Source organism: Suricata suricatta, chromosome 2 (genome assembly GCF_006229205.1).
Source record: "Suricata suricatta isolate VVHF042 chromosome 2, meerkat_22Aug2017_6uvM2_HiC, whole genome shotgun sequence".
Lineage (NCBI taxonomy): Eukaryota > Metazoa > Chordata > Mammalia > Carnivora > Herpestidae > Suricata > Suricata suricatta.
The window spans coordinates 162,164,904-162,183,702 of NC_043701.1; the positions used below are offsets into that span (position 1 = coordinate 162,164,904).

Sequence of the window (18,799 nt, forward strand, 5' to 3'; positions counted from 1 at the left end):
CTTTTGTTTGTTCTTTTTTTCAATCGAAAATCCCTTTGGGGTCTCTCAGTGTGTGTGTGTGTGTGTGTGTGTGTGTGTGTGTGTGTGCGCGCGCGCGCATACGTGCGTATGCGTGTGCATGTGTGTGTGTTCTCAATATAATCAATTGCCATTCCAGGGCAATAGTCAGCAAGGTTAAAATATACAGCGATATCTGGAGGGGTCTTATGTACCTTAGCAAGTGCCATCAAGGGAAGCTGCTAGTGTCCAGACAGCCTCCCATCACAGTACTGGGCTGGGGTATCTGCCTAAAATGTTCATGGGGAACACAGTCCTGGGCACAGGCGGGAGACCAGGCCTCAGTATTGCCAGCTCAGTGCACTTATCAATTCCCCACAAGGCGGCAGTATCCTTCAGGGAGGGGCAACCACCAATTGTCCCCAGCCAGGCTGAACCATGTGAGTGTACCAGGACTGGTTGGGAGCTCAGTGAATGTTTGTCAAATTAACTGTGAAGGCTGTTTGAATTTCTGCCTTCTGGTCGGGTGAAGGGAAGTTCTGGTACAGAAATCAAGCCACGCCCATATAATGGTGCCTATATTTCTCCTTAGCCAAGGACACCAAGATAAGCCCTGATTATACAGACTCTTGCGTGGGTTGTTAACCATTGTATGTCTCTCATCTGTAAAAGGAGGTGTGATGAGATGAGCTCTAAGATCACTTCCAGCTCTAGCAATTCTAACAGAAATGGGTACATATGAGCTCTTGTCACTAGAACATATAGTCTGCTCACATTTCAGTCTTTTAGGTAAGAATTTTCATGTTTATTTGTTGGGGTGAGTTTTATATATGCCATTGGATTATGTGCCTTTTACATCTTATAATACTCTTCTGCAAGGTGTGATGCTTCCTCTTGTCTTATAATTGAGATTTTAATTTTATAAAGGGAAGGACTGTAATTTCCCTGTTTCCAAGATCCATATCTTATCTAGAACTGCACAATACATCAAATGGTGATAATTTCAGGGAGAAAGAGCATTGCCATTGTTTCTTGATCCTTTTATGTTTTATAAATGTCATTTTATGTAAAATGTACTATGGACATAGAAGAAATACTGGGATCACCTTCCAGTGATGTGAGCAATTGTGGTTTGCCACTCCACATTCATACACTTTTCTTCTGGAAAATTTCTTGAATATCCACTGAGAAACCATCTCTCCTATTTTGGAGGTTCAGTGAAACAGATCTGACTCCCATTTTCAAGGCTAAGCTTAAGCCAACTAGCATTTCTCATTCCCCTGTCCACAGTGATTAGTTCAAGGATGTTATTAAGACATTAGAAAATGGGGCACCTGGGTGGCTCAGTCAGTTGAACAGCTGACTCTTGATTTCAGCTCAGGTCATGATCTGGCAGTTTGTGAGATTGAACCTCATGTCAGGCTCTGTGTTGACAGTATGGAGTCTACTTGGGATTCTCTCTCTCCCTCTATCTCTGGCCCTCCCCTCTCACTTTTTTTCTATAACACAATAAATAAATAAACTAAAAAATAAAAGACATTAGAGACATTAAGCCTTGTGGAAAGGAGAGGCTTTTTTCCTCTTCCTCCTTCCACTGGAGGAGGTTTTCTTCCTTGACACCTGTGGCATTTGGGAACCACTAAAAGAAGCCTAGGATGAAACTCAAGACACAGAGAAAAAAACAAGATCCTTGATAATATCATTTGAGTTACTGGACTGAACCACATCTGAGGCTGGACAAATTCTATAGTTTATAGTTAATTAGGCCAATACCCCCCACTTCTTTAATTTTGGCTCAATCTGGTTAGAGCAAAAATTTTCTTTCACTTCTAACTGACCTCCTTGAGCAAAAGTTTTCTTTCATTTCTAACTGACCTCCTTGAGGTTAGATGGGACTATTTAAGTAGTTATGGTGACTCATTTCTGAGTTAAAGCACCTGATTGCTAGTTCCAGACCCTCTAGCACCCCCTTCCCATACCGTGGCACTGAGGAGCTCTCTCAGCCTGGCTCCCTGAGAAACTGTGTGGAGCAGAGACCCTGCCAGTCCACAAGGAACTTACAGCGTGAGTGAGATATGAACCACTAGGACTTCAGAAACAGTTGCCACTGTGGAAAACTTCCCTAGACGCCAGTATCGTACCTAATGTTCTACCCTTTGGGCTGCGGAATATACTTTATACACAAGGATTACTATGCATACAGAGGGTAAAAATGCAATAAGGCATCTGTAACAAGTGTTTCCACAGACTATTGACATGTAAATATGAAAACATAGATTGGATTAGAATTCAATATTTTAATCCATTTCTGAGGCACACTTACTGGGGTATTCAGGTGAATCCTGCTGGCACAAGTACCATCTTCTAAATACCAAATACAAACTTCCCCTGAATGTGTGAGTGTCTGTAAAAGAAAGAAAAATAAAACTCTAAATGGAAAATTAGACTCTGTTATAGAAGCATATTCTAAACCGCTTTTTAGTGTGTCAATAACTGATGATTTACTGTAATACTCCATTTTACTTGTATGGATTATGATGACAATCACAACACCAGTACTTCTGATTTAAACAAAAATTAACTTGAAGTTATCTTTAATACAATTTAAGTAACACATGATTAATTAGGATAAGAAAAGTGAAACCTAAATTTTTTTCCATGTAACATAATTGAGTTACTTGGAAATTCAACAGGATTACCACTTAATGAATACAGCTAGAAATGAGAAATTATACATTTTCTAAACTAATAGACTTTGGTTTTAAGAGCAGATTTAGTAGTATAGAAATTTTGAGCAGAAAGTACAGAGTTGACCTCCCCCTCCCCCACTACCTACATATCATTTCTTCTATTATTATCATGCGTCAGTGTGGTACATTTGTTACAACTGATGAGCCAACATTGATACATTATTATTGACTAAAGCCTATGGTCCATATTAGGGTTCTCTTCGTGTCCTACATCTTTCAGGCAAATCATACATACAAATGTATGATATGTATCCACCAACACAGTGTCATACAGAATAGTTTCACTGCCCTAAAAGTTTGCTGTGCTCCACCTCCATCTTTCCCTCCCACCTTCCCACTGAGTCCCTGGTGAGCCCTGATCTTTTTGTCTCCATAGTTTTTCTTTTCCCAGAACATCATATAGAATGAATCATACAGCTTTCTCAAATTGGCTTCTTTCACTTAACATTATACATTTAAGGCTCTTCTATGTCCTTTCATAATTTAATAGCTTATTTATTCTTAGTGCTGAATAATATTCTATTGTATGGATGTGTCACAGTTTGTTTATCCATTCACCTATTGAAGGACATCTTGGTTACTTCCAACTTTTGGCAATTATGAATAAAGCTGCTATAAACACTCATGTGTAGCTTTTTGTGTGGGCATACATTTTCAACTAATTAAGTAATACCAAGAGGCCCAGTTGCTGAATCATAAGGTAAGAGTATGTTTAGTTTTGTGAGAAACTGCCAAACTTCCAAAGTTGCTGTACTGTTTCGATTCATCTAGGCAATGAGTAAGTGCTTCTGTTGCTCCATATCCTTGCTAGAACTTGGTATTGCCAGGATTTTAGATTATAGATATTCTAATAGGTATGTGGTGTCATCTCATTGCTTTAATTTCCAATCTCTAAATGATGAATAATGTTGAACATCTTTTCATACACTTATTTACTGTTTATTTTCTGTGGTAAAGTATTACAATATTTTGCTCATTTTTAATGGAATTGGTTATTTTCTTATTGTTGAACTTTAAGAATTCTTTGCACATTTTGGAAACCAGTCCATTAAAGAGATACATGTTTTACAAAGACTTTTCTCCTGTCTGTGGCTTGTCTTTCCTTTCTCCTAATATTGTCTTTCCCAGTGTACCAGCCTTTGATTTTAATGAAGTCCAACTTACCAGTTTTTCCTTTCATGAATTATGTTTTGTATTGTGTTGAAAAAGTCATTGCCAAACTTATATGCTATTTTCTGGGAATTTATAGTTTTTCATTTTACAATTAGGGCCAGTGTGAGTTAATTCTTATGGAAGGTATTATGTCTGTGACTAGATGGTGGTGATAATGATGATGATGGCAATGATGATGATTTTGCATGTGGATGCCCAGTTGTTCCTGCATCATTTGGTTAAAATACTATCCCTTCTCAATTGAATTGGTTTTGCTTCCTTGTCAAAGGTCAGTTGACTCTATTTGTGTGGATCTATTTCTAGGTCCTCCCTTTTGTTCTATTCATCCATTTGTCCAGTCTGTCACCAATACCATACTGTCTTGATTAGTGTAGCTTTATGATAAATTTTGAAAGTGGGTAGTGTTGGTCATATATTTTTTTCTTCAGTATTGTGTTTACAATTCTGAATCTTTGCCTTTCCATATAAGCTTCAGAATCAGTTTAGTGATAGCCACACAATAAGTTGCTAGGATTTTGACTGGGATTGCACTGAATCTTATCACATACTAGACAGTGGTGGGCACTGACAAAGTAAGTTTGGAAAGTTTGGAAAGAACTGATACCTGAGCAAGACTGAGTCTTCCTATCCATATACATGGAATATTTGTTCATTTATTTAGATCTTGTTTGATTTCTTTCAAGGGAGTTTTGTAACTTTTTTCATACAGATCTTGTACATATTTTGCTAGAACTCCCAAAATTTTCATGGATTTATAGATGAATCATATGAAAAAGGAAATGTTTCTTGAGATCAATAAAAGGTAAACACCAGGGGTAAAAAAGTTTCTTTTCTGAATTTAGAAGTTGGGTTTTATTTTTCCTAAGCAAATTGAATTCATATTTTGTGCATGGTGAGTATTTCCTTTTCATCCTCAGATGGTCCATACCACTCTGAAAGAGGGTAAATACTACTAGTTTAATGAGTGTTGATAACTCATGAGGAATGAACATGTTTAAAGTTCTGTCTTGGAAAACCTGGGTGGTGAATAGAAATAGGATGGATCCTCAGATTTTAATTGCTCTGACTGTTCTCAGAGACTTAACATTATGATGTCACAATATATAATGATGTCATTCTAACTGGGGAGTAGCTTTGATGATGGAAGTGGTTGGCATTACTACCATATCCTCAAGAATACCCTCTGGCTCCTATTTGTGTAAAGTTGCACTGAAACATTCAAAATATTATCTTTAAATCCTACTGTGAAATGATAAAATATTCCTTACCATGCAGTATTGATTTGCAGGTGAGATAAAGTCAATTGCCTGAAATTTCCCATCACAAGCCTCTAGGACTTTATCAAAGGTCGGCTCCTCACCAAAAGTGTAAATATAAACAGATCCCTGTTAAATGTACCAAAAAGAAAGAAAGAAAAGAAAGAAAGATAAATATGATATAATTGTTATGTGTGCAGCCCAGCAACTATTTATTAAATGCCAACTGTGAGCAAGGCACTAGGTGGGAAAAGGTGAAGGGAAATTAGAGATCAACACAAGTAAGGCCTTGATCTTGAGGAGCTTAAAATCTAGATGCTTAATTTGTTTGTTTATTGATTGAATGATTAATTCATTCATGCATCATTTTGAATAATCAACAAATAGGACTTTCTTTTTATCTCCGACTCCAAGCATTTGTTTTTCAAGTTATAAAACATAACAAAACACTTCTTCCTGACTTCAAAAATAAATCTTCTTATACAAAAAATTTAGGAGACGTGGAAAACCAGAAAAGTTGTTAAGGTGAACAAATAAGTCTTATCATATACTAGACCATGTAGGCACTGATAAAAACTTTTAAATAAGCCTCTGTGGAAATTGTGGAGTTGTGGCCCTAGCTGTCACTTTATAACGTATTTATCATTCTTAGCTGCCAAATTCACCTCTGAAAAAAAAATCTATCCTGTAAGTTATGACTCTCTGCCAAGAAATTGTAATGTGGTATGGTCACTTAACTAGCAATAAGAAATTGGCTTTCAAATGAAGACAGTTTTTCATGTTTACTTGAATTAAACATGAATACTTCTGTTCTTGTTGGTCTAAAAAATACAAATCTGTAGAGTCTAAATTTGATAGATACTTACTGGATTCAGGGGCTTGCCCTTTTAGTTACATGCATAAAAACAAACACATGAACAACAAACAAAAAAAAACCCTTTGTTATTTAGGCCTTTGGCTATTTCTTCATTTGTAACCTAAGGGGTCCTGACTAGTAGAGTATCACTATGCAGCATTATGCCTGTCATTCCTGGAGTGCAGTGATAATAATAATAATATTTGAAAAGTGTGTATCAAGAAGTACCATCTAGCATACCTTCTCTGTTTGAATCAGCAACATTTGGTAACTTGGAGAAAACATCATATGTTCCACAGGCTCTTCAACCTGAAGAAAATCCTCTACTCTGTAATGTAAATCTTTAATAAGAAAAGAATACACACAGCCATCCTAGAGACCAAAAACAATGAGATAAACACAGAAAATCAGCCTTAGTCAATGCACAGTATACCTTCCATGTCAAATGAGCTAAAACGTATTGACTACCACTCACAGTTTACTTTAGAATCATAATCAATGTTTACATTATCTAGAGTGCCCTCTTATCTTTATTTAGGCAACTTTTAACCATCTTTCCTGGTCTAGTTTCAATTTTGCCTCTTTTGTGACCTAAAATTTTACTGATCTCTCCTTTCTTTGAACTCCTCTAACATCTTATCTTTTTACCAAATTCTTCATTATACAGGAGGTGGAGCAAATGAAGCAGTTCATTGTATGGCTTACAGATAGCAGTCTGCTTACCTCAAGGAACAGATTTATGTAATTATTTAATCATTATTATGTGCATTTCTTTTCTCCCTAAATGATCCGAAGATAGGGCATGTAGTGTTTATTTCCTTTATATCCTCCTTTCAAGTATCTCTCGAAAGTACTTGCTATACCCAGTAAAAATGGGCTGGTTGGTTAATAGATTTAGGTTAATTTAACTATTCTCAAGAGGAATTTGAGTTATTTTTACAGTAGTGAATAGACTTTGGGCATATTCATCCATCATTTCTGGATTAGATCCCACTATAACTAAAGTATATGCATTAGTGAGATGGCTGGATTCTGATATTTGAGACCTGGGGGATAAAACATGCAATGTACTTTCTCCAAATTCATCACTATTCTCCATACTTCATAGAGCAGATGCTCCCACCACTCCTTTAAACTAGTTTTTTTTTTTAGATTTTATTTTTAAAATAATCTCTATGCCCAATGTGGGGCTCGAACTCACAACCCTGAGATTAAGAGTCACAGACTCTACTAACTGAGCCAGCCAGACACCACTAAACTTGGCTTTTAAAATGTCAAGGGTGGCCTTGAGAAGTTCAGAGTCATAAAAGTCTATAAATTCAGACTAAATGTAGGAGGTGGGGGAGCAGGAATCGTTTGTTGCAAGGTTGGTGGGGGGATTACTAGCTGATTGTAGGTTTCTGAGCTCCAAACTGCTTCTCACGGGTGGAGCTACATCTCTCACCCTGGCATCATTGCCTAACTGCCCTCCGAATCCTGGAAATGTGATCTGTGGCAATGGAAGAGACAAAACTAACAATGGTCTTGGGACGTCAACCGTAGACCTGAGATTTTAGTGTAGGTTAGCTCCAAACCTTAGCATTGATTACAACACCTTAGAAAAGCAATGTGGTCTGAGTCCTTTTCATACTTTACTAAGGTTATGTGCTCTAATAAATGGTAGCAAAGACTTTGGAGTTTGACATGCTTGGGTTCAAGCCTCAGCTACTCCATTTATTTGCTGGTGAACTCTGTAAGGCTTGACTTCTTCCTCTGTATAAGGAGGATGTCAATAGTTCCTACTTGATAGGGTCATTATAAAAACCAGTAAGACAATACAAGGAAAGCACTTAGTATGATGCCTGATACCAAGCAAACACCAAATAAATGAAGGCCATCAATGCGAATTCTAATATGAACAATAACAATATAATACATGTAAGCCAAATGGATGTGCACCAGAAGTTAAACTGAAGTTTAGACAAAAGGTTCCACGTGTATCTGACAACCTAATATACTAAGTGCACAAACAGGCAAGAAGTTGGGTGACAGATATTAATTAGGTGTTCTAGGGGGCTTGGAGTCTTTAATTCTATTTTTTAAATATAGTTTAGTACCAAGTTGGTTTCCATATAACACCCAGTGCTCTTCCCCACAAGTGCCCCTCTCTATGATCATCACCCCCCTTCCCGTTCCCCGCTCCCTCTTCAGCCCTCAGTTGTGCTCAGCATTCAAAAGTCTCTCATGATTTGCCTCACTCCCTCTCCCCAACTCTTTTCCCCCTCCTTTCCCCTTCCCATGGTCTCCTATTAGGTTTCTCCTGTTAGACCTATGAGTGACAACATATGGTATCTGTCCTTCTCTGCATGACTTATTTCATTTAGCATGACTCCCTCTGGGTCCATCCATTTTGCTACAAATGGCCAGATTTCATTTTTTTCTCATTGCCATGTAGTATTCCACTGTATATATATATATATATACACCACATCTTCTTGATCCTTTAATTCTATTTTTGATTATTTGCAGTCATCTAGATACATGGTAGCTCTGTTACATGGTATACTGTTCTACTTTTATATATATTTAAAACATTCCTCATATAAAAAGTTGTATAATAGCATCTAAAAAGGAAAAAATTTTTAATTAATATTCGGACAGAACCTGATGTCCTAAATTATGGCTCATAATAGTAAGTGGCAACAAATGGAAGCCATATATACTCTTGAAAGCAATTAATTTTGAAGAAAAAATACATTACAATTCCAGAAATCAGCACGCCTCCCTTCTGATATGCCATGGTGACTGGATTAATAAGATAACGTCCCTCTTCTGGAAAAGAAAAACAAGGTACAATAGGTGACACATAATTAAAAGAGCAATACAAAGCAATTAACTTCATTTGCTTTCCTAGGACTAGTCATTTCTTTGTAATCCTTTCCACAAATCAACTTTCCATCAGAATATGTGCTATGCTGTCTCCCAAGCAAAGAATCATAAAAGCTGCTTGGCATTGATTACTAATGTAAATCATAGAAATTTTTTAAAGTTCTGTACCATCAAATGTGTGTAATTAACACTGTAGAATTATATAGCAAATATATTTTCTTATCTTAGGAAAGCATTGTCAGAGATTTTAAGCTGCCAGGAAAAAACAAATAAAACCAAAGCTAAGTTATTATCAAGCCATATACTTAAGGTTTGTACATTTTATGGTATGTAAATTTATACTTCAGTAAATAAACAAAAATGGATAAAAAGAAAGTAAAAATAATGTTCTATAGGAACAAATGTTATTAATAAAATATTCTCCTAGGGGAAAATAACAAAAGCATATTACCTTTTATTTAGATAAACCATGACAACTATGAGATCAAAAGCTCAGATAGCATCTGTCAAATTACTTGTTTACTGTATGTTACATACTTGGTATTTTGCCAGATGCTAAGAAGCATACTGTTCTTTCCTTCAAAGACTATTCACCTCCTAGCAGTTTCTTCTTTTCCAATCCAAGTACCCCTGGAGCCCAGGTTCTTATGACTCCTGGCTTAGTCTGGGTGCCTGATGCTATAAGCATAGCTTATAAGCTACTTGCTTCTAAGACTATCCTTTACTGAATGATGGCTAAACTAACCTTCCCATGCACAATTCCAGTTAGGGTACATCCCAGTTAGGAGTTTTTGATGTTTGCCCACTGTCAGCTCAACTAAGTAGAAACACCTTAGCTGGACATTCAAGATCAGACATGGTATACATATCCTTCTGTTCCCCACTAGCCCTGTGTAACACTCAATGCTTCAAACTGGACCACTTCTTGTGTCCCTAACTTCCCCAGTTTTTATTGTCTAAGCAGATATCATTGCCAGAAACTCCACCTACCCTCATCTCTGCTTGTGAACCCATACTTTAAGGCCCATTTCAAATGCCACCTTCCAAATGACTTAACTTGGACTGTTTCCCTCATTTGAATTCACATAGCACTTGGTGAAATTTCTCTTTAATGAAATTATCTTAGTCTACCTGGCTATAATTATCTACTTGTTTAATTTTTTTCAATAAAATATAAATCTCTTGAGGGTGGAAATTATGAGATCATATATTTGCCATTTATGTCACCTCTAAGGCACCTTGTGTGGTGTCTTCTACATTGTAGAGGCTAGACAAATATTTATATGAAACTATAATATACCATGGAAATTATTAGTATTAGTATGCAAGAAGGAAATAGTGAACAATATAAGACTATACATGATTAAGGCCTAAATTTTGTATAACATTAAAAATGTGACAACAGTTTAGAAATAAGGAACATTGCTTTAGAATTCATTTTAAAAAACATATAGGTGCTAATGTGTAGCAATCTCAGGGATTAAACTCTAGAGCCAAAGGATGACTAAAACACAGTTCTTGACTTCAAAGAATGTCTAGTGGAAAACACAGACATGCACATGGAACACTGTGAAGGCACCGGATGAGGCTCTACCAAGGGAGCAAGTCTCATGAAATCCCACACAGGGTCACTGAATTTCACCCTAACATTAGGGTGAAGACAGAGAAAGCTCCACTGAGGATGACCTACCCGGTAGACCAGGAAGAGAAGGGCATCTTAGACAAAGGTAACTACAAATGCCAGCAGGCAGAAATTGGTGACACCACAGGAATGATGAGAACTTCTCCAGGGCTTCTGTGGGAGAAGCTGAAGCTGGGAAGGCAGGCCACAAAAGGGTTTCACTTTATATATAGCTTTGGGATGGCACTGTAGATCCAAGGTTAGAGAGAACTTAGCTTGGAGGATACAGGTGACAGGGAAAGGAAGCTAAGGCGGGGGCAAGAAAGTCAAACCTAATAATGGCTTTGGTGAAGTCTGAGCCAGAGAATGGAAGTAGGATTAGGGATACTGTCCTGGCGGAACCTTCCTGTAGGTGGTGGTACTGAGCTGGTAATTCAAGGATTCAGAGAGTAAATTGGTAAGGGGGTGGTGAGTTAGGAGGCAGGTCTGTGAAAAGACAGAAAGAAATGACTGGCTAGATTGGACAACTGATCAAACTCAACACCCCAAAAGAAAAATAATCCAGGGAAGAAATGAACAAAAGACATGCATAGCTACTTCTCCAAAGAAGACATCCAGATGGCTAACAGACGCATGAAAATATACTCAACATCACTCATTATCAGGGAAATACAACTCAAAACCATGATGAGATACCAACCACACAGCTACAAAAATGGCAACAAAATATGTTGGCGAGGACATGGAGAAAGAACGCTTTTGTACTCCAGGTTGGAATGCAAATTGGTGCAGAGCCACTCTGGAAAACAGTATGGAAGTGCCTCAAAAAATTAAAAACAGAGCTACCCCTTGGCTCAGCAATCACACTACTAGGTATTTATCCAAATGATACAGGTGTGCTGATTCAAAGGGGCACATGCACTCCAATGTTTATAGCAGCACTATCGACAATAGCCAAAGTATGGAAAGAGCCCAAATGTCCATCAATGGATGAATGGATAAAGAAGATGTGGTATAATGTGGTATGTGTATATTTATATATAATGGACTATTACTTGGCAATCAAAAAGAATGAAATCTTGCAATTTGCAAAAACACGGATGGAACTGGAGCAATTATGCTAAGTGACACAAGTCAGCCAGAGAACGACAAATACCATATAATTTCACTTATATGTGGAATTTAAGATGCAAAACAGATGAATAGAAGGAAAAGGAAGCAAAAATAATATAAAAACAGGGAGGGAGACAAACCATAAGAGACTCTTAAATACAGAGAACAAACTGAGGGTTGCTGGTGAGGTGTTGAGTGGGAAGATGGGTTAAATGGGCAAAGGGCATTAAGGAGGGCACTTGTTGGGATCAGCGCTGGGTGTTATAATCACTAAAGTCTATGCCTGAAATCATTATCACACTATATGTTAACTTGGATTTAAATTTTTAAAAAATAATAAAATAAAATAACTTGGACTCAGAAGTTCTTTTTTCTTTTATAATTTTTTTAACATTTATTTATTTTTGAGAGACAGAGAGAGATTGATCATGAGCAGGGGAGGGGCAGAAAGGGACACACAGAATTGGAAGCAGGTTCCAGGCTCTGACTGCCAGCACAGAGCCTGATGCAGGGCTCGAACCCATGAACTGTGAGATCATGACCTGAGCTGAAGTCAGCTGCTCAACCAATTAAGCCACCCAGGTGCCCCTGAAGTTCTTTTAAGTAGGCTTCATGTCCATTGCAGAGCCCAATGTGGGGCTGGAATTAATGACCCTGAGATGAAGACCTGAGCTGAGATCCATGTTGGATTCTTGGAGTGCCTAGGTGTCTCAGTCGGTTAAGTGTCACGCTCTTGGTTTTGGCTCAGGTCACGTTCTCATGGTTCCTGAGATTGAGCCCCACATCAGGCTCTGTTCTGACAGTGTGGAGCCTGCTTGGGATTCTCTCTCTTTTCCTTTCTCTCTGCCCTTCCCCAGCTCATTGCACTCCCTCTTTCTCTCAAAATAAATAAGCTAAAGGCAAAAGAGTTGGACACTTAACTGACTGAGCCACCCAGACCCCTCTATGGACTCTGAAGTCTTATTGCTTGTGTTCAGGTGTCTATTCCACAGTTTACTAGTTTATGTGAATTTGAGAATTTTTCTTAACCTCTCAATGCTTACATTTTTCATCTGTCTCATGGAGATGAAAATGTATCTCTTTATAAAGTTGTTTTGAGGATTATGTGAAATATACATATAGAGTGTAACAGAGTGCCCAGTGCATAGAATGCTAGCTAGAAGGAACATGCACAGGACTTGATAATTAACCATGGGATAAAGGAATAATAATCAAATCATAATCATCATCATCATCATCATCATCATCATCAAAGAGGTCTCTAAGCAAGAAAAAAAATAAGGAACAAACATCCATTTTCAAGTGTAAAACCATCACCAATGGCTACATTTCTGGGAATAATAAAGCAAAGTAGTTTCTTACCCCTTGATGTTGTTGTATCTTCTATCTTATTAAGCATAGTCACCTTCAAGGTTTCCACATTAACCATTAATAGATGACCCTCTTCACAGCTGATGTATAGGTCACTTGTTGGAGTCCAGCAATGCATAGTTGGGTGAAGCAAAGGATATAGATCATCTTTAGGCTTTAGAAAAAGGTTAGAAACCTTGTGTTAAGACAACATTCATGGCTGGGGTGCCTGGGTGGCTCAGTCAGTTAAATGACTGACTTTGGCTCAGGTCATGATCTTGCAGTCTGTGAGTTCGAGCCTGGCATCAGGCTCTGTGCTGACAACTAAGGGCCTGGAACCTGCTTCAGATTCTGTGTCTCCCTCTCTTTCTGCCCCTCCCCCACCTACACTGTCTCTCTCTTTCTCTCTCTCAAAAATAAATATTAATAAAAGACAGTATTCATGGCTGAAGAGCCAGAGAAATACTCAAAAAAATAACCTCCAGATAGAAACAAAATGAATATGGACTTACATACTTTCAATTCATTGGTCCTGCCATTTGCCAAGAGCTAAGTGAACTTATCCTTCCTTGCTTCATTTTTCTAAGAATATATAAGATGGTCTTGCCAGCACATCTGGAGATCTAGTGTCACAGGATTTCATGAAAATTTTGAGTAAGAACTTCTACACTGCTTCTTGGTAGACTTTTTTGGTGTCTTGAATCTAAGAAAGTCATTGTCTAGCTAAAATCACCCTTTCTGAGGAAGACTTTCATCAATATTTCACCCTTCTGATTCTGCAGGAGGCACAGATATGATTTTCCTTGAGTGGCTATGGAGAAGTTGGCCAAGATCCTCTACTTAGTCAGCTTTTATGGGAAATCAAAAGAGAAATGTGTGCCTGATTTTGGTGACCTAATTTGGTTCATGAAACATTCTATGTGATTTTGATACCATGGAAAACTACGGAATGTACCTAAAAGAAAAGCTGGCTTGGGTAAATAAAAATAATATGGACCAAGGATCTAAGGCAAACTTTTCCTGTAAAGGACCAGGTAGTAAATAATTTAGGCTTTGTGGATCACATTAATCTCTGTCACATATACCTATTATTTTTTTTAAACACCCCTAGAAAAAGTGCAAAAAACATTCTTAGCTTGGGGCCATACAAAACTGGCCATAGTTTGTTGATCTCTGCTTTAGACGGGAATACCTTGTGGTATGGCCCCTGCAGCTTTAAATACTCATGTCCCACAAGGGGACACCCTCTTCTGTCAGCACACAGCAGGTCTCCTCAGAAGTTTAGACTTCCCTGCTCTCCTTCTGGAGGTCAAGGCAGCTGAGGCAGCTATTTTGGGCATATGCCCCACAGTACTGATTAAAATTCTGAATTCAGAATACCATAACATAGGACTCCTTCCTTTCTATGTACTAGTTTACTTACTTAGTTATTTATATTGAGAACATATCATTTAGTACTACCTGAGCTTCTGGTTATGCTATAGCATTGTTTAGAATTGCATTAGCTATAATGTTTTTGTTATCTTTAGGATCCTTACACCCACTGAAACAGAAAAAATTTTATAAGCTAATGGCCAAATTAACAGAATTTTTAAATTCCTTGAGGGCCCCATGTTTATTTCATTCTTTCATTCACCTTTTCATTCATCTAACAAATATTGGACAGGTACTACATTCCAGGTACTATTCTAAGCACAGGGATGTAGCAATGAACAAAACAGACACACACACACACACACACACACACACACACACACACATCTCTGCCCTCATGGGGCTTACATCCTGAATAGAAACAGAATAAAAATAAGCTAAGAAGTTAACTATATAGAATATTATGTGTTGACAAGTGCTGTGGGGAAACATAAAGCAGAAGTTGGAATAGGTTCTATAGGTGGAGATACTATGAACCTATTAAACAGTCATTTTTCCATTAGAAACTCCTCAATATATATAAGCCACCTGATACTCAATTATTTATAGAACAATGTATTATATACTGTTCTTTTAATTTAGGAATGGTAGAGCAAGTATGCTGCTATCAGAGTATTTCTACTAGCTTCTCAAACATAAATTTGTCACATAACTGATATTTAAACATTTATTGGATGTTGTTTATATACCAGGCATTGTGCCAAGTCCTAAGGGATCCCTCTTCTCAATAGGACAATCACTTAGTTGAGGGAAGAAGTACTAACAAATATAAGAATCACAAAACATGGTAGGTTATAGCAAAACAATGTTTAAAAATCTTGGGAGGATTGATGAGAAAGCAATTGGTTCTTCTTGGTGGAGTGACAGACGTATGGAGAGAGAGTTATTTAGAACGGACGTTGAAGTCTAAGGCAAAAATCCTACATGGCAGCAGTCACCATGATAATTTTTTTAAAGGATATATTGACTTATGTCAATGATTGATATATTTCATGCCCTCATAGCCTTGGATTGTTGAAAAATACTGGATTAATAATCTGGCCACCCTGGAGGCCAAGAGGGTGACAAAACCACCCAAAAGGATTAAACTACTGCTGATTAGTGACACATTTGTGGTGTCTAATTGAGATTTGACTGATGGGGAAGAGTTACTACTCACCAAATGCCATTATTTAATCACAATTATTTAAAAGTTTCTTGGGCTATCTTGATGACATCTAACCTTAAGCTATATATTACAAAGGGACAGACTCTTATCTGGTATGGCAATGGGCTAAAAAATCTTTTAAAATCCCTACACATATCTGGTTCTCACACCAGTGAATCTATGTGTATGCAACAGAAAGTGAGGATTACAACTTGGAATTTTCTGGCCTTAAAATGTTAAGCTAGTATTGTGTGTGGCCTTTCTTACTTAAGATAAATATGTTCTGTGCCACTGAAAAATGAATGTGATAGTATATGGATTATGTGAGCAGAAACAAGAATTTTAAATTCTAAAAATTCTAAAAATGTTAAAAGAAAAATGTGCCAATAGTGTTTAAAAATATTCGCTAATACTATCCCATTGTTCAGCTCTCTGGAATCATAAATCTAAAATTTTGATCACTTAATGACCGAACATGAAAAATTTGAGTCCAACTTATTATTGCTTCAGAAAATGTAAGCATCCAGGGGCACCTGGGTGGCTGAGTCAGTTAAGTGTCCAACTTTAGTTTAGGTCATGATCTTGTGGTTCGTGAGTTCCAGCCCCATGTCAGGCTCTGTGCTGACAGCTTAGAGCCTGGAGTCCACTTCAGATTCTCTGTCTCCCTCTTTCTCTGTCTCTCCCCAGCTCATGCTCTGTCTCTGTCTTAAAAATAAACATTAAAACAATTTTTTAAAATGTAAGTATCCAAATATGTTCCAGAATACTTGAGTTTATAAAAGGAATTCCACTTTAGTTACTTCTGGTTTTTTTTTTTAAGGTAGATGGAAAAAGAAAACTGGACACTTGAGATTCAATTCATTATTTTGGATCCAGTTTCTGCACATATAACGTCTGCCTCTGATTTTTCCCCATGCTACTGCTAGATACTGTTTCTCATGGCTTAAATAAGTTGTGCAGTGTCAGGCAGGCCTATAATGTTGGCTACAAGAGACATAATGGAAGTATTTAATGTTTGAGATTTTGCAAATGTCCATAGCTTATCAATTTTTAAGACACTTATATAGATAAATTCATTACTAATTTCTTTGCCATTGGTTGGTACCCAAGTCACAAGAAATGTCATTCAAACAAAGGAAAGAATCAAGGCATTTGAGATCTATTTTTGGTTATACTTTTACTCATTGTACAGATACTAATCAATGTTTTAGCCACTTTTCTCTCCTTACTTATCTCTAAGATGAAAAAATAAATATTAGAAAAATTAATTTCTAATATAAATATAAAGTACATGGCTTTATTAATATTCCTTGTGTGATTTTAAAATGCTGAACTTTAGGAGTGCCTGGGCATCTCGGTCAGTTGAGTGTCTCTCTTTTATTTTTCAATTTAAAAACTTTTAAAATATTTACTTATTTTTGAAAGAGAGAGACAGAGCATGAGTGGGGGAGGGGCAGAGAGAGAGACACAGAATCTGAAACAGGCTCCTGGCTCCAAGCTGTCAGCACAGAGCCTTACGCCTGAAATCAGGAATAGCGAGATCATGCCCTAGGCTGAGTCGGAGGTTTAATCGACTGAGCCGCCCCAAGGGTCTGACTCTTGATTTCAGCTCAAGTCATGATCTCATGGTTCATGGGTTTGAGCCCTGTGTTAGGCTCTGCACTGGGTGCAGAGGCTGCTTCGGATTCTCTCTCTCTCTCTCTCTCTCTCTCTCTCTCTCTGTCTCTCCCTCCCTCCCTCCCTCCCTCCCTCACTGTCTCTTCTCTGTGCATGGGTGTACTCTTTCCCTCTCTCTCTCAAAAATAAATAAGCTTAAAAAAATTAAAATGTCAAACGTTAGCATTAAAATTCTGTTTTCAGAAAAAAGGTTAAAATTCACTGAGTATAAAAGTCCTAGGAAACAAAGATGCCTGTTTATTAGCAGCATTTTTTTAAAAAAAGGGTGACTCCACATTTAAGTACTTACTGAAGGCACTTCATAGCATTTTTCAAATGATAAAGACAGATGCCTGAATTTTACATATTTTTGGGTAGGGTTCATCCTGCTGGTGCAAATGTGAAAGATGAGGGCTCCTACAGAATTTTACTGCAGAAGAAAAGACTCGAGATAGTTGCAGATGTGGGTTTCTAGGCATCAAATACTAAACATAGAAACAATTTTTTCAAGTTATAAACCTTTGATGGTTCATCTATTTGTATTTACTTTGCTGCCCCATTGTGGCTGAGTGTGGTCATATTTCTAAGGCTAGGATTTGTCCTATTAAGAGGAATTGGTCATTTTCAGTGTTGAAAAAGTGAATAATTGTCATCCTTTAAAGGAAGCATACACAACCTTTTCTCTAAGTTGCCAGAAATTTTTAATAAACTAATTATTTTTAACATCTATATCTTAATTCCCTTTGGTTGTCAAAAGCATTTGGGAGCTTCACTTCCCTCATCCTTGGCTTGGAACTTTTAACATAATCATTAGGCTTAGCAGAGGGAGTTCCTCACCTTCATGCCAAGGCCCTTGCATGTGATTCCCACCTACCTCTTGGCCTGCACCTCCAGGTCCCCTTCATTTACAGTACTGTAGCCACCATGAGTTTCTTAGCTCTTTAAACACACTGATTTATTTTCTTCCCCCAGGGCCTTTGTACATACAGCACCTCTGCCTGAACACTCCTGACCCTGTTATAGCACTGAGTCTCCTTGTCCTTCAGGTCTCAGTGTAAATGTCATCTCTCAGTGGCCTTCCTTGACCACTGTTAATCTCTTCCTTAATTCCATATCCTCTCCCATTTATCCCATTATAATAATCATTACATTTTAGAATGATTTATTGTATCTCTTTATTTGTTGTTGTTGTTGTTTCTCTGTCTCCGTGATAGAATATAAGCTCCAAAGGGTAGAGATTATGCCTGGTTGATCATCATGTGATCCACTCCTTAAAATAGTGCCTGCTACATAGAAGGAGCTTGATAAATATGTTGGCTTGAATGAGTGTGTAGCTGTTAACAAACTCCCTTCAGAAACTTTCTTCCATTGCCTTGTTCTCTCTTGGATTTGTTCTTACTTCTATGATTGTTCTCTCTCAGACTCCTCTACTAACTCTTGGCTCTTAACAAATCAGTTTCCTCTCTGGCTTTCTTGCCTGGCACCCTCTCTCTCCTTTCTATCATCCCTCCCCTGCTCCAGTGCTCCAATATTGCCTCTGTGCTAATGACTCTAGCTTCTGGGTTTCCAGCCCTGCCT

The 18,799-nt window shown here is 37.6% G+C and overlaps 1 protein-coding gene across 1 annotated transcript in view; it reads right to left on the reverse strand.

The window, feature by feature from the left end:
- Positions 1-18,799, reverse strand: part of CFAP43 (cilia and flagella associated protein 43) — a 111,501-nt gene that overhangs the window by 75,174 nt on the left and 17,528 nt on the right. The window contains exons 6-10 of the mRNA XM_029932533.1: positions 12,997-13,159; positions 8,773-8,843; positions 6,273-6,404; positions 5,189-5,305; positions 2,321-2,401 (exon numbers count right to left, since the gene is read on the reverse strand). Of these exons, the coding sequence (XP_029788393.1) occupies positions 2,321-2,401; positions 5,189-5,305; positions 6,273-6,404; positions 8,773-8,843; positions 12,997-13,159 (564 nt within the window). The remainder of the gene's footprint in view (positions 1-2,320; positions 2,402-5,188; positions 5,306-6,272; positions 6,405-8,772; positions 8,844-12,996; positions 13,160-18,799) is intronic.